At 38.4% G+C, this 16445-nt stretch overlaps 1 protein-coding gene across 1 annotated transcript in view; it reads right to left on the reverse strand.

Moving 5' to 3' along the window:
• LOC114435463 (receptor-type tyrosine-protein phosphatase T-like) overlaps nucleotides 1-16445 on the reverse strand; it is a 96658-nt gene that overhangs the window by 56725 nt on the left and 23488 nt on the right. The window contains exon 5 of the mRNA XM_028405139.1: nucleotides 15675-15707. Within this exon, the coding sequence (XP_028260940.1) occupies nucleotides 15675-15707 (33 nt within the window). The remainder of the gene's footprint in view (nucleotides 1-15674; nucleotides 15708-16445) is intronic.

Here is a 16445-nt window from a genome sequence, read left to right on the forward strand (position 1 = left end):
TTATTATGGATGTGACACATTGGTCGCTGCGTACAGAAAGTACAGTGGATTTCAGCTCCTGCAGAATAACGTCTGTGAACTGGATGCCCTCTTCTGCAGGTTGACTCATCTCTACATTAGACAAGAGGACGTCTCCTAGGCTAAGAAAACTGTGCAAACATGTTCAGACTTGCTATACGGTAAGAGGCGAAAAAGGTCATACTTCCAATAGGAGTTTTATATGAAACTAAACAAATGCAGATTCATTGTCTGAATCAAAACTAGCTGCATCTTTTGATTTTTGACACTTGTGCATCTCATGTACATCAAGTTGTTAAGACAGATCACGTCTAAGTAATTAAGAAGCCACAACATGGCATGTATAAAGTTAGAGCCATTTGTTTGTGTTAGTAGACTGAACATGTCATTAATCATAGGGTGGCTCAATTAAATGGATGTTACTGCTGGTGTTTACGCTTAGTCAGCTATTAGAGGAGAAAATCCAAATGACAAACTCAGATGCTTCTCTGTAAAAACCAGAAGTTTAAAAATGCACCACTGAAGAATTTAAGAAGCCACGGGTGCCAAAGCATTAACCAGCATTTTGAGTACAGTGGTGTACAGTTGTGTTCTGTGTCCCAATTGATTGACAATGGTCTACAGCCATGCCGTGTCTCCTGTACAGTGCAGAATGCATACTGAAAACAGGTTTTTATCTTCTGTTTCATTCTATAATACTGGACTACTTTTTCTATGAACATTTGAACTTTGAGGGTGTTTAATCAAAGAGAGAAAAATGTGAAAATGTTACTGCCTGTCTGAGAAACGTGCATAAACATGCATGTGGACAGCAGTGGCTCAGTGGTATAGCAGGGTTGTCCAATAACCAGAAGGTTGGTGGTTTAATCCCAACTCCTCCCTAGTCACTGTTGTGTGTCCTTTACCTGCATAGCCTCCAGTGCACTCACTGGTGTATGGCGCTCTTTGCTGGGCTAACTAATAAAGGTTTCTTAATTTAACTTAAGTGTGTAGTGAGGGGTTTTACAGCCTTAAAGCATCTATAATAATTAAAGAAAAATAAAATAAAAAATAAAGCTACTTTGCAGATTTCTTTTGTGGGTTTTTTTTGGAACGTAACGCCCACAATAAATGAGGGTCCACTGTATTTAGTGTAGAAACTTAATACTTACATTTAATTCTGTCTATTTCTGTAGATGAAAGGCAGCTGGGCCTCCTCCAAGTAACCCAGCATCACATTAGCTATGCTGGAATTCAACATCTAGCCTACCTGACACAGAAGTTTGGTTCCTGTGTAAATGAAACCATGTAAACTGCTTTGTTTTGTGAGACTGTTTTTTGTCACACACAAAATTATGGTAATATTATGCAAATTTACAGTACCTCATATTTTCTGAGCCTTTCTCATGAAACTAGTATGTTCTAGGCTGTGTTTCTTGAAAAGATAGATAAAACTAATCTGCTTCCATCTGCATAATTTTATTACTCTGTTGCCATTGACACATTAACTTAGTGGAATGGTTCATCAAAAGCTAAGTACTATAATTAAGTCTAATAATGAGATTTAGATGTTTAGTCCTGGAAGGAGGAAATAGGTGACTCTAAAACATGCACGCTCTTTCAGTCTCACATCCATTTAGCAAACTTACAGGAGGAACTCATGATTAGCTCTTTGTTATTGTCTGATTCATGCAGTTTATTCTATTACATTGCAATCATTAACAGACATTTAAATGAGGACTGGTAACATGGTTCTTTGATGAAAACAAGTTCAATATGTCGTTAATTACTTTCAATTACATATGTGTCCCTGATGAAAGGAAATAAAAGCATTTTTAATTTGCCAGTGTAAAAAGGTTTTTAAATAACTGTCAATAGAAATTGAAGCAAAGGCTCAGTGTGTCCTTGGTTTGATAGCACTTTGTTTGTGTTCATTAGACCTTGCAGATCAAGGCGATGCATCAATTCCTATTTATCATATCAAGGCATTTTTCGTATAACCTGTACCTCTATATATTTATATAAAAAATTAATTTTGATCGACTTTTAAAGGAACTGACTGCCTAATACAGCCTTGAAAGAAGATGATGCCCTTAAAAGCTTTGGGTTCAGCAGGGGGTTGCAGTGAAGTCCAAGGAGAACCAATAAACACAGTGAGTTTCTTCAACATTCAGTAGAATATACTTTCATATGTTTAATTCATAATGTAATATAATGGCTTCACTTAACACCAGTTAATGTCAAACCAGTCTGCAGTGCGTTGATGTTTTAGTAGCTGCTTTATCAGATTGTGTTTATCAGTCTGTGTGATGCACAGGACTTCAGCATACCACAATAGCTGGTATTTTTAATGGATTTTTTCAGGGTTGAACTCTGTGGCTTTGACCAGTCAGTACCAGACTTACAGATCAGTGTCTCAAAGTGTTGAACTCTCCACCGCAAACCTATCATTTTACTGTCAACAGAGAAGATCGTACATTTGTATATATTTTTAGCACATCTAAATCCAACCACAGTTGGTCATGTGTGTTTTTACTGCTCAACTTCAAAATCTGTAGCTCTTTAGGCAAGTGATGCCATTTATTCCCAGACAAACCCCCAAGCTGCTTTAGCTTATACTTTTTACAGTGTTCTGCCCGACAATACAATCCACGAAGTATATACTTGCATATATATATACACACACACACAGTATGCGAGAGCCAGGCTTTACCCATATTGGCCTTGTAAATAAATAAAATAAATAAATAAAGGCAAGCAGTGACAATTGAAAAGTAAAAATTGAACCTCTGTACACAAAGGGTGAAATGTAATGCTGCACTCACTAAGAGTACCGACATTAAAAGTGTCCGAAAAGCAGCATTATCCATTGAACTTAATTGGACATATTTCAGGCCATTCGAAGGTTCCTGTGACTGAATTTTGGATTTTTCCTCAGTGTTTGAACTTTTAACCCAGTTATCAGTACATATGGAGCAGCAAAACATTTCATAGTAATGTGAGAATCCTGCACTGCCCACAAGCTGTCATAACAGAATGACCCATTAACCAAGATTCTCACAGTGTGCACAAGCTGTGTTTGTTCACATCAGTGATTTGCAAATGAACAACAGAATCTATTACTCTATTACTGACATGTATCAAAAACCATTTTACACAGTAAATTTAGCTCCTGTTGAGTCATATAAGATGCTTCTCTTACTTTCTTTCTGAAGAGACAGAAAAACCTCCTCCAGAATCCACCAACACATTTTCTTTTTTTCCTTATAGAGTCACGAACGTTATACAGTGGGCAGCACGTGTGTGTGTGTGTACCAGCCTTGGCTGCAAGGAACAAGAAAATGCTTGATCTCCTTGAGAGCTGGTCGAGCACTGGGCATTTTCGCCTGTGAGTGTTACATGTTGCTGCTTGTGAACACTGGGCTGTGAGTGGGCGTGTTTCTCTGTGACTTATCACGAAGCCGCCCAATACGCCTGTATACATGTGTCTCTGGAACTGCATGGTCTTACATAGTCACCCCACAAGACAAGTGAAAAATTCTGTTAGCAGCTTTAGAATTGTGTGGTCAGAGTGATTATTTAGTTACATGAAGCAGAACAATTTAATGTAATGTATAAAATTATTCTTAAGATCTCAATCAGGTAGGGTCCAACTTTTTGAGCTTGTTCTCTGTACAGATCCTACAGCATAATGGTCAGGGTTGACACTACTCAACACACATTACATAAAAAATACCACTGCACATTTCTTTCTAGTCTACTCTTTCAGAAATGATTGATGAGTTTGTCGATGTCGCTTCTCTTCTTTTCTGACCAATCAAAATCAAGAGGGTGTCACGTGTCAACAAAGCTTTGGTACCGTCAATGGTACTCTCCCTGCACCCTTAGAGAGTACTTATTTTGCACAAATGCTGGAGATCGGAGATGCTTGTTAGATCAAAAATCCATTCTGCAAGGCTTATAGCCAAACCAGGGGTGGTTTGCACCAATCATCTTCCAATTAATTCTTTCTCTGATAAATATAACAAAAGTTTTTGAGTCTAGCTTGCCCGTCTTCACTGGTATGATTGGTTGATGTTTACTTATCTGTAACATAGCTACCCTATATGGATGAAATTAGTTATCTTATAATCTTAGCTGATAATGTGTAAAGGCAAGCTAGCCAGGTTAATCAGGCAGAGACCCTTAAATACTTAATGTTTATAAAGCACTTCAATCTGCCTGCCTCATACGCATCCAAACATATAAAACACTGCTTGTATTTTCACTAAACTCTAAGACAACATTCAGAAGTAAATCTCAGATTCTTTAAGTAAATTATGCAATATTGCTACTCAAGCACCTGGGTGAAAATGATGTACTGCACAATCATTTAACATGAATGACTGGCTTAGAGCTAATCTTTTAGAAAACAAAGTGAAAGTGTGTTTTGGCACAGCATTGCTGTAGACACAGACCTGCTCTGCACGAACACTTCCTCCATGCAGGTTAGAATAACAATAGTCTGCAGCTGTGTATAATCTCAGCTCGTGTCTTTGTTTAAATGGGAGAGTGTCTGTGAGCCTTTACATGTCAGTGTATTACGAGAGCATAAAATAATGTGTGCTTGCTGTGCTGTTTTTCATCTATGATCTCTGTGCTTATGTGTGCATGTGAGAGTGTGCGTGCACTATTGCATTTGTTGAACCCTCCAAGGGTCAGAAAGCAATAAGCAGGAGGTCATATATGGAGGCAACATCTCTTTTCATTCCACTGACTCAAAGAATACCAGCAATAATGTGTGTGTGTGTGTTTGTGTGTGTGTGTGTTTGTGTGTGTGTGAGAGAGAGACTGTGGCTACTATATGTACAGATATGAAATTAAAGCAGTAAGCATATTAGTGTGTGCATGCATGTGGGTGAGTCTGGGATCAGTGATGAGCTGTACTTGCCCTTGAGTACTTAAGCAATTCAGCGAAGAGACAGGATGATGAAAAGCCCCCCCCCCAAAAAAAAAGAATGTTAAAAGCTGACACCAAGTAGAGGGTAAGCAGTGAACAGAAGGAACTAGAGAAACACATGAAAAGGTACAAGAATACACAAGGAAGTAAAGTGAAAACAAGAACTGGAGGACAAGACTGGGAGCAAAGTGTTACAGACAGAAATAAAAAGTATAAGACGGGAGAAGGAGGAATGGCCCAGGAAAGTTTCCTCCCATAATCATTTCCTACCATCAACCCCAGATTCAACCGTCCCTCTACTCCACACCAATTTATAGGCGACGGAGCCTCAAAACCTCCTGTGTGATTGGAGCTTAGAGTGGCCTATTCCTGGCTATCTGACTGCACTTTGACAGAAAGTGGGCAGGAGACGACAAGGAGGAGGTGAGCAAAGAAAGGAAGGCCAAATGGAAAAGATGAAGAGATGAAGAGTGAATAAGGAAGATAAAGGTGAGAAAAAAGGATGGAGAGTAGATGCGGGAGAGAAAAGAGAAGAAAGCAGAGACACTGGTAATAGTGATGTAAAAGAATAAATGAGAGAAAAGCCTCCTCGTTCTCCTCCCCACATCTCTACCTATCATACATTCATCCCAATAATGGACTCGTTTAAATGACAAATTCCTTGCATATTGTAAGTGCCAATGAGTGCAACATAATCCTTCTTTAATGAATGTCATGGTGGCAGTTCATTAAGCGTGAAGGTTACCCCGCCAGGAGGCCGCGGTGAGAATCATAGACTACTTTGCACCCCCAGCGAAGTTAATAGTAGGCTGTTTGATGTGTCGATAATGAGAGACGTGTGGTAGATACATTGTGTGTTGACATGCATGGCATAAGATGAGAGGAAGTAAAGCAAAGAAGCAGTAATTTAGATGATAAAAAAGCTGCTTTTTAATGATTGCTCATTCAATTAGGCAAATTAGGCAAAAGTAGCACTTCCCCAAGATCCATGCAGAGAAATAAAGTGTCCATCGAGAAGTGGTTTGATTGGGTGATATTAGTGTCAATCAGCTGACATAACAAAATAACAAACCAAAGTTAAGGTGGAAACAGATGATTCACTGTGGCGACCTCTGATGGGAACAGCCAACAAGTAGAAGAAGAAGAGTTTTGTGAGAAAAATATCTTCTGCACTGATGTGTGTGTTATGTGTGCCTTATCTGATCTGTGACTGGTGTGACTTGTATAATAACTTAATGAACTGGACATTTTGTATTCATTAATCATTGCAGCCTGTTGCCTTTAAATAATCAGTAATTTATAATAAGGAACGCAGTGTTGACAGGGATAAATGAGTTTGCCCTATACGAAGCAGCCCATGGCTACTTGTAAAACAAGATCAAACTGTAAAAGAACAATCTAACCATTATACATATACATATACATATATTACATACATACATATATTAATTATCATGTATTGTGTATTTACTCATGTGAATTGGCACACAGTGTGTGTATCTGCAGCGCCCTGTTAATTTTGCTTATCAATGCCCACACAGCTACAGGTAGCATGTAAAAAGAACCACCACTTGCAGGTAACAAGTATTGTTCCGCCCCAGAGTGTTGCATGCTGGGGGAATTGCATTTATTTTAGTGGGAGCTTGGCGAGTCAACGGGGCAACCTCAAGGCATCCAATCAAACATAGGAGTCGACATTTGTTTTACTTGTCGAGGGATTGACAGAAGCCCTGTATTATGACTAGAATGGCCTGGAATGGCCCTCAGCCATTTGGTTGACAGCTAGAAAGCTCAAATATCCTCGAGCCATCCTCAGTTAGGGCTGCACAGTGAGACAGGCAGTCAGTCACTTCAGGATGACAGCAGTAGCTCCAGAGGAGGCTGCAGGCAAGGCCCAAACAAACTTTCATCTGCGTATCACAGGATTTAGAGGCAGGCCAGGGAAGGGAGAGAGAGATTGAGGGATACAGAAAGAGGTGAAGAGAGAGATCACGCTTAGGAGAGAGAGGGAGAGAGTACTAATACAACACACACAAACACACACATCTACTTATTGCAGGACTGCAGAGGTCAAGTTTAAATCCCTCTCTCATCTCACAGCAAACATCCTTGGGCTATCAAAGTGTGTTTATATATGTATATGTACACATGTGCTGAGCTGTTATAATATACTATACTATTCTACTACATATATATAATAGTTGCTAATTGCCAATTGGCAACTCAAAAATTGTGTTTTATTTAAATAAAATCATTAAAACAAAATAAAGATTTTTTTTATTATGGAACCTTGAATTGTCAGGGGGACTAATCTGCTTTGTAGTAATGCACAGTTCCATCTATACGTACTGTACTGTACAGCCTCAGTAACACAGTGCTGTGTTACTGAGGCTCCTAGTCACATTTGTGGTGTGTTTTGGTGGGTTGGATTTAGTATGTGCATTTACATGTTGGCACTTTTTTGGTGATTTAATACACTGAGTCATGTTTAATTTTTTCCGTCACCGAAACAAATTAAACACAGCTGTGACTGTGGAACGGCAGCAAAACTGCAGATATGGCTGCTGTCTGTAATTGTGTGAGTTTGTCACTGTAAAGAAGTCAATTCTTGTGGGGTCAAACAGCTTCGGGGGGGTTGTTTAAGGAGGAAGTTTTGGTGTGTGATTACTGTTTCGCTCAGTTAGGACTTGGCTGCCGATTTGGAGTGAATTTTCGGATGCTTTGAAGACTGCTGGAGGAGCAGGGATTTTTAGAAATTCTCTGCAGGGATTTCTAGGTGATCGCAGGGCAACAGGGTGCATGTGTTTGTGCAGGTGCATAGGCTGTGTGTGTGTATATTTTGTGTGAGCTCTGTGCATGTATGAACAGACAGCTCCTCATTAGTACTGGTTAATAAGCAGGAAATGGCCACTTGGTGGAGAAGATAACAGTGAATTGCATTGACCTTTTAGGGTGAGACACTTTAAGAGACGGGCCGTGCAAACAATGCAGATGAAGTCTGAGCAGAATTCCTCTTTCACCACCAAACTAAGTCCAAGAAAGGTATTTACAATCTGCATGGCTGTTTTGCAATTTGACTGATATTTTGTATGATATTCTATTGACTGAACATGTATTAATAAATGGTGTGAACTACAATGTTGCAGTCTGTAGTATATTTTTTTTCTATACTGACACCATAACTAACTTTGTTTTGCCTGTTAACAAACTGCTAGCGAGCCAATGTAATGGCTTGAGTGTTTGTACTCAAAACTCCCTGGTCTGATCTGGCCAGTGTATTATCTTATATCAGATGCCAGATGCATCATACATTGAGTTACAGCTACCTGTGTGAGCCTAGCTTGCGTGCACAGACCTCAAATGTCATGTCCATCAGTATGAACGTCATTGAGTAACATATCATATAATGGTGCAGATGAAATAGGATGGCTAACCTAAAACTAAGAGCCACAAACCAAGAAGAGCCAAGGCAGGGGTGGTTACCCAGCAAGCTGTAACTATAGACTGTAAAAAATATGCAGCTCCCTGAGGCCAAAACATCTTGATTGGCCCCTGGTGGCTGTATAGGTCATAAACCCCACCTCCTTCATGCTAGTGGGTGGGATTTTTTTTGTGGGGGGGTTAGCTGGTTTCATAACACCAAGCTGTGTTCAAGTGCTCATCTTTGGAACATGTTTATATTTAATTAGTTGCGTGAGTGTGCAGCAGGGGGCTGTCTCTGATTGCTGGTTTCTTAGTTACAGTACAACATACATGACATATAAAACATGCAATTGTGTACAACAGTAAACATCTGTTGAATCAATACTAAGGACGCCAGCTTGAACGCACATGCAGTATATGATCTGTTCTAATATTGCACATGCATTTTTGAATTGAATACTATTTGACATTATTGCTGATCAATTTATGTTTGCAAGCTGCTGAAGAGTTACATTAATGCGTATGTTTAACATTAGATATGTGGATTGTGTTGTATCACTACTCATATTTGTTGGTAATCTAAGAATGTATGTTCCTTTACAGATGTGATTTGATGCCACCTGCCAAATGATACAATGTGACTGAGCTGTTGTTTGTTGGTTTTTCTACCAAGCACCAAGTGAGAATGTGTCTTTGGCAAGTAATCATTGAATTTCAAATAGCCAATTGGCAGCTAAAACAAAGAGGCTATGACATGCTGATTCAGTCAGGGCCAAGTGGCTTTTTTTGTTTTTTTCAAATACTTTGTTCTCAAATTAACCAAGGTGTGGTGCGAGTTAAACATGATGCAAGAAACAAGACAAAAAAATTTAACAGAAATCAAGAAGGTAGTCATCAAGAACAGATCATGGGCTGACAAAGGAGTTATTCCTGATGTGAAATCTCTACTTACAGGTAATAAGAGTAGGAATAAGCATGTCTTCTGAAGCATGGTGAGGTGAGGCCGATGATGACAACAGAGCAAAACCCAGAAGAAGGACAAACACATTGGATTAGTTCATTATTTGAGTGAAATCTCTGACTGGTTGTTTGTTGATATTGTCTTCCTATCCACCAGTCCATGTAACGCCTACATGTCCTCATGAAAAGATCCCTGGATATATTGTTACAAATGCTGAGTGGTGTGATTATTGTTGCTTGTCTGGATTTGGTCTTTACCTTTAGAACATAGGCAATTAAAAGCATATAAGGTCATCCATTGAAGATTTTATTGTTCTCTCTGGTGAGATACTTTATTGTATATCAGCTGTGAAATGGTCAGCAGTCAATCAACTAAAGTAGATCTAATAAGCTCTATGACTTCTGAAATGATTACTTCAGTCTCTGAAGAAATTGCTTTATTTTGTTTATTAACTTTAACAAGATAAAAACAATTCATCCATCAGTCTTTTGAATGATAGGTAAATGTTTTGGCATATACTATTAGAGTAAGTGGGTAATAATATGTTTACTATCATTTGAAATAAGGTAAATTACAGTAGAGCTACACTGTGAGCATTTTTTGTGTATTAAGTTATGTATTCATAATATCTGTCTAGAATTTAACCTATAGTTGTACCAGCTGTACAAAAATGCTTATTTGGGGTCTGTGGGGAAAAAAAATAAAGGTAATCTCCCAACAAGGCACCACTGATGCCTCCATCACCAACAGGATGGTCTGCAGATGGACATGAGATGAAGAGTGAAAGAAAAGACCAAAAGGCAGAAGATGGAAGAGGAAAAATGGAAGACAAAGGGGCTCAATAGTCAGTGTGTGTTGTGTAATAATGACATGACACAAGGCCATGAGGTGACACAGGAAATCTTTAAAATAATAATTTCTCACAAAAAAGTATGATTATTATTATTGAAATTTAGACATTGTAGCAACGCAAGAAAAACTTTAATCAAAAGTTTATGTCCTTTCCTTCTGTCCTTTACTTGATAGCACAGCCACAGATCTATACCTCCGCATTCCACCAATATCTCATTCATCCATATGTGTGTGTGTGTGTGTGTGTGTGTGTGTGTGTGTGTGTGTGTGTGTGTGTAACACTGGGCTCCCTGCGGTATCGCTGTAATGGTTTGTTGCCAACTTTTCCCCCTGGCATGCACCCTTCATCTGGTGAGAGGCCAGAGATTGGGATCTCATAATATCTAAGGACACACATACACACAAAAACACACTCACACTTCATCAGATCAAGTTTCAATACAAGGGGGAAAGTCAAGCAGGTGTGAGAAGGATCAATACTTCTGTTCCTATTTACAGAAGGGCAGACCTCACATCTATCTATCTATCTATCTATCTATCTATCTATCTATCTATCTATCTATCTACAAATAAAGAAAAAAATATATGATATATATGAGAAAGAAAAATGATGACACATGCATATTCTTATCACACTGCCGTGTCATTTCAGCAGCCTTCATGCATATGCTGCTTATACACTTGTGCACTCACACCATTCACACCTAGCTTTACACCTTTTTCTTCAACCTACCTCACACACACACACACACACACTCACACAGTCATAGTCATAACCCTCTTTAAGAGCTCTGCTGACATTGTCCTTATGATATTAATAAAGTGCAGAGCGCTGAGAGCCCAGCTGTAAAAGCCACAGCCGTTAAAACTGGTCATAAATATTAATACGGCGTAGAAAAAACACTCCACCAGGCTGTGAATGACTGTGTGTGGGAGAGAGAGAGATAGAGAGAGAGGGCGTGATGTCACTGTATGAAAGTTAATGAATATCCTTGTGTGTGTGTGTGTGTGTAGGGGCAATTATACCTAGATTCAGCAAAAATTGAAAAAAAAAAAACTACTGATTGATTGCATGGCCATATTCCTATGGAATGTGAGAACAGTCATTTAGTAGTTTAAAGATCAGCAAAGGCCATGCATACAGATTGCTTTGGTGAAAGATTCCATTTTAAACTTTACATTCATGTTGACATTTTTTTGACTGCATTTTTCTTTTTACTTCCTGTTTCAGGTAAGTAAAATAACATGTTTTGGCTTCAAATAGATCATTTCAATGTTTAAATCATTCATGTCATGTCTTAATAGCATATTTGTCATCAATCAACTGGGTGAAAGTAGCATCTGTATTACATTTCACACTTTTTCCTTGCACCTGTGTAACATGTCAACAAAATGTCAGCAAACAGAGCGGGAGTGACTCATTACTCCTGCAGGAATGTAAACAATGTGGTGACTACTTGTATAGCACGTATTAAAGGCAGGCCAATGCTTTTTTCCTGGCAGCGAATGAGTTTTAATTCATTTGGACCTTCAGAAATTCTCTCAGATATGAATGACTGTTCTGAAAACCAAACCTGCTAAAGGTGGAGAAGCATGTCTAAAAACATGGTACTACAAGGACGCTACACAATGTTCCCGAGCATCTGCCATAGATGAAGGAGACGGTATAAATAGTGTCATCTCAAAAGTCAAACATTTCAGTAAACATCTCAAGCTCCTCAATTTTCCATCTAGCAGGAAGATCCTAGAAATGTTCCAATCCAAAGCACTGCTGCTTCTATCGTGGACTTAAATGAATACTATCAGCTTAAAATACACACACACACACACTAAGAGCTCTCACAAACCTTCACACTGACAACATGGCTGCTGTTTATCATACCTATAAATAGCGTGTCATAAAGGAAAGTAGAAAAGGCTTTTGGGTTGGATGAAAAATATCTGCACATGTACACTAGCGTACAATCTGTCATGTGAACACCCACGGGCTGGCACCAGGACATACGCAAACTGGAACATAAGCCCATTTGTTAACAGTAGAACATACTGCTGTCACTGGAGGTTATTAGTAACTAATCTCATCCAATCAAACAGACAGGATGGGTGGAACATAAGTGTATGCAACATAAGCATGTTAGCAAAATGTCTTCAATATATGTATGTGTGGAAAAGTCAAATTTGTTGAAAAGTGAGTTCATGAATACAAGTCTGAAGATACAAGTCTTGAAGTTTCTCTTTATATTTAGTTCATTAGCACTGATATAACACCCCTAATTAGACAACAAGCCAAATGCATGTGGACATAGGTACAAATAAGGACACATGAAAATTACTTTTATCATAAATAGACGTCAGAACAAATTATTCCTCTGTTGGAGGAAGTTTTCTTATCTATTAAAGTTTAACTGCATCTAATATAAACAGATTGTATGTATTATGACTGACCTCATTTGAAGATTTGATGAGGTTTAGTTCCCACCAAAGACACTCACTGTAATTGCATGCACAGCAATATTCTGATATCAACCGAAATAAGAGCATACTCAGGATAAGACATTGCCACCTAAACACCCTGCACCACTCAACTTCAACCTGATTACTGTCATATTTGGTGTAAATTCTAATTAAGACATGTGAAGTATTGTTACAGCAAATAAACACTTGAGGCTGTAACATTACTAGATGCTTCATAATAGTGTCTTATTAGTAGCATATTGTTATTGAGCAACAACTATCACTACTCACAGCTTTGTTTAGCAGTTCCCCTCTGGATTCTTTGCAATTAAAACTAGAATGTGAGATGGTTTCATAACCAAGAGGAATAAAGGTCAAAATAAGATTGTTACTTAAAGTGTTGTTGCCCCAGTTTACGTGTGTGATCATACAGTTTTTGCACATCTGTGTGAGTGTGTAAATGCCATCGCCCATTTTAACAAAGCTGTAAGTGGACAATCAAGCATTTATCTCAGCAAGCTGCAGAGTCCATTATTCAGCAGTGTGTCACATCTGCAGAATCGGGGTCAGGTCCAGCTCTGTTGTGAGAGTGTGTGTGTGTGTGTGTCTCCAAGTGTGTCTCTGTTAACACTACTAAATTATCTAAGAATAGGCAAAGTTCAGCATGGAAGCACTCAAGACTTTGTAATGTGTGTGTGCATCTGGATGGGTCCATGTAATTTCCCCCAATTTGTAGACTGTAAGTCTCAGTCCAGCAGCGCACTCAGACACACAGACACACACACTGTCTCCCTCTGTCTCTTCAGACCACTTGGCTTTGTAAGAGTCTGCCATTTGCAGTGGATCGAGTCTGAGTCCATTCCCTGGGCTGACATCAGTTACTAATCGCCTCTTTTCTCTTGTCATATACTGAGATGTCCCGGGGGGACAGTACATTGCCTGTAAGAGAAGATGTGTCCTTTTCACTGTCTCAGTGTGAAGGTTCATCATTTATTTCTTGACTTTTTTACAGTGGGTCAAGTGGATGGGGGGTAATTTAAGTGCATACAAAAACTGCAGGTAAGGGCAATCTGATAATTTTCCAAATGAAATAAGAGCCACAGTGGTGGTGTCAGAGGGCATCTCCACATTTCAAATCCACATTTAAAGTAAAGGTTTGATTACTGCTGACTTAGACAGAATTAAGGTAACGGCAGAATTGCAATACATATACACATATACACACACACACACACATACCTATATATATATATGTATATATATATAGGTATGTGTGTGTGTGCGTATATGTGTATATGTATATATATATGTATATATATATATATATATATGTATATATATATATATATATATATATATATATATTTGTGTGTTTTAACTAAATCATGAACTTTTCCTAAACATAAACACGTAATTAGGCACCGCAAACAAATCAAAATGAATTTGGATTCTGTCTTTATGCAACTTTGGCAATGTGATCATAAACTGTCAATCAATCCTTTCTGTCATTAATTCAATTCAATTTTAATTATGTAGGACCAATATAAAGTTGTCTCCAGGTGCTTAGTGTTTAAGGACACGTTGTGTAAAGCCTTATCACTCTAAATATTTATACCGTCACCACAACTACGTACATTTAAATTTTCTTCAGAAAACTCAGTAGCGAGTGTTCAGGTACATGGGGGTGTGTGTAACTTTAAATGCAGACAGGGGGTTACATTGGAGGACTCCAAAGCATTAGCGACCGTGACACAGTGCACAGAGTGGATCATCCTTGAGCCCGGAACAGTGTGGGTGGAGATATTTGTGAAATGCCGCATATCATTCGGCAAATATATTTTCAGATATCTCCCTCTTAATCTCCCACCTTGTGTTTTATTTGTTGAAGCCAAACGCATCATTTCAAACCTACAAAGTTGCACTAATTATTTAACCTTTTGCTAATATTGGAGCTGGCTCACTGGTATCATCATTGCTTCTGAAACTTCCCACATTAATTGTTTGCTGAGACTCCCTCCATCTGAAGAGAATGTGGAACAATGCCCGATCTCTCGTCTTTCCATGTATGATATGTATTTTTTTTTATATGCAAATAAGAGAAGTACCGACAATGCATCAAAAGCAAAAATGATTAGGGAGAGACAATCCAAACATCTTTCACCACACAGAGGACACGGGGTCCTCAGAGATAATGAATGGATTTTTAAATGAGCACTTTTGACAAGCAAATAAAGTGATGGCATCGATGCACAAATGACAGGGAAAATGACCAAAAATACAGGGGGGGGGGTTACCAAAAGCATTTTACATTAGTCTGACTAGTGATTAATAGCAGCAAAACATTACCGTGCCATTTTAAAAGTCCCATTCAAACCCAAATACTCTGCTAAAATGTCACTGCCCTGACACAATTTCACAAAAACAAATGCTAATATACAAAAGAATGAGGACTTCTATAATGGCTTCTATAATAACAAAGAATAAGCTTAAACTCCTTGTGGTTTCTCGGTGTGATAACAACCAAGAGAAAATGACATGTGAGCCACAGAGTCTAAAATATTATCATGTTTCATGCTCTCAGAGAAAACGGATGTGTAGCTCCCAAAACAACTTCATGTGTTGCTTAGAACAGCACATTCCGTGGCGCTTTTAAACAATGCTGAGATTTGGAAAAAAAAAGCAATTACCAAGAGTATGTGCACACTGTCAGCACATTATTACTGTTAAAAGGTGCACAGCACGAGCACAGTCCCAAGCTGAAACTGATCTTTATTCCAAAATGAGGTATTTGCTCTTTTCACTTCTTCAAAGTGAAAAATAGCACATAATTTCATCAGATTCTATCAACACACTTAATGATTTCAAAGTGACCAAATATTTTCTCTGCAATGTATCACATCCATTTTCCAGGAGCAGCTTCTAGCAGTAAGATGCATTTGGTGGAAAAAAAATACAAAATAAAAACAAACAAAAATAGTAAAACCGAGGTGAGAGTCACAGTGAGGAACGAAGTGGATGCATTCATGGCTAGAAGTAAACATACAATACCCCACGCTCAGAGTTCTCCATGTGTGAATCTCTCTATCGGAGCAAGGGCAAGGCAGGTACAGGACGGGAGAGGAAGGGGTGGAGCCAAAGACAGGAAACAGGAACATAGAGAGAGACATAAAAGGGCGTGAGACTCGAGTCAGAGAGGTTGTGGTGAGAAAGACATCGGTTTCATCTGCAATGTTTCATTCATGCACTCGTATTTTTGTTTTTTGTGTTGACACTATAGATAGGTGTCCTGTTGGGTACAGTTGGACCCAAAGCGAACTTAATTTGAATATATAAATAAATAAATGTGTACAAATAAAAATGTCACAAGGTAAATGTTGGGCCACAGATAGGTCCAGTACTTCATCTCATCTACGGTGCCTCTGCTCTCATTAACATAAATTTGTTGCACATACCAGCGTGTCTGTGTTGAGAGAAAGAGCAGTGTCAGGCTAAAGAGTTGAGAAACAGATTTAATTTGATTTTTATCTGTTTCGGCAGCCATGAAAAGATCAGACCTGCCCCACATGAGCTGAAAAAGCAGACTTTCTGTTGTAGCATAAATCACCACAATGTGCACAAAGTGTGTGGACTTCAGTCAGTTTCCAAGCGAGGGTGCTGTCAAGTTATATATATATATATATATATATATATATATATATATATATATATATATATATATATATATATATATATATATATATATATATATATAAAGAGTAGGATTTATCAAGGTGACACATTTCAAACATGGACTGTAACTGGTAGAAATCCCAGAGTTTT

The sequence above is a fragment of the Parambassis ranga genome, chromosome 5 (assembly GCF_900634625.1).
Source record: "Parambassis ranga chromosome 5, fParRan2.1, whole genome shotgun sequence".
In the NCBI taxonomy this organism is placed as follows: domain Eukaryota; kingdom Metazoa; phylum Chordata; class Actinopteri; family Ambassidae; genus Parambassis; species Parambassis ranga.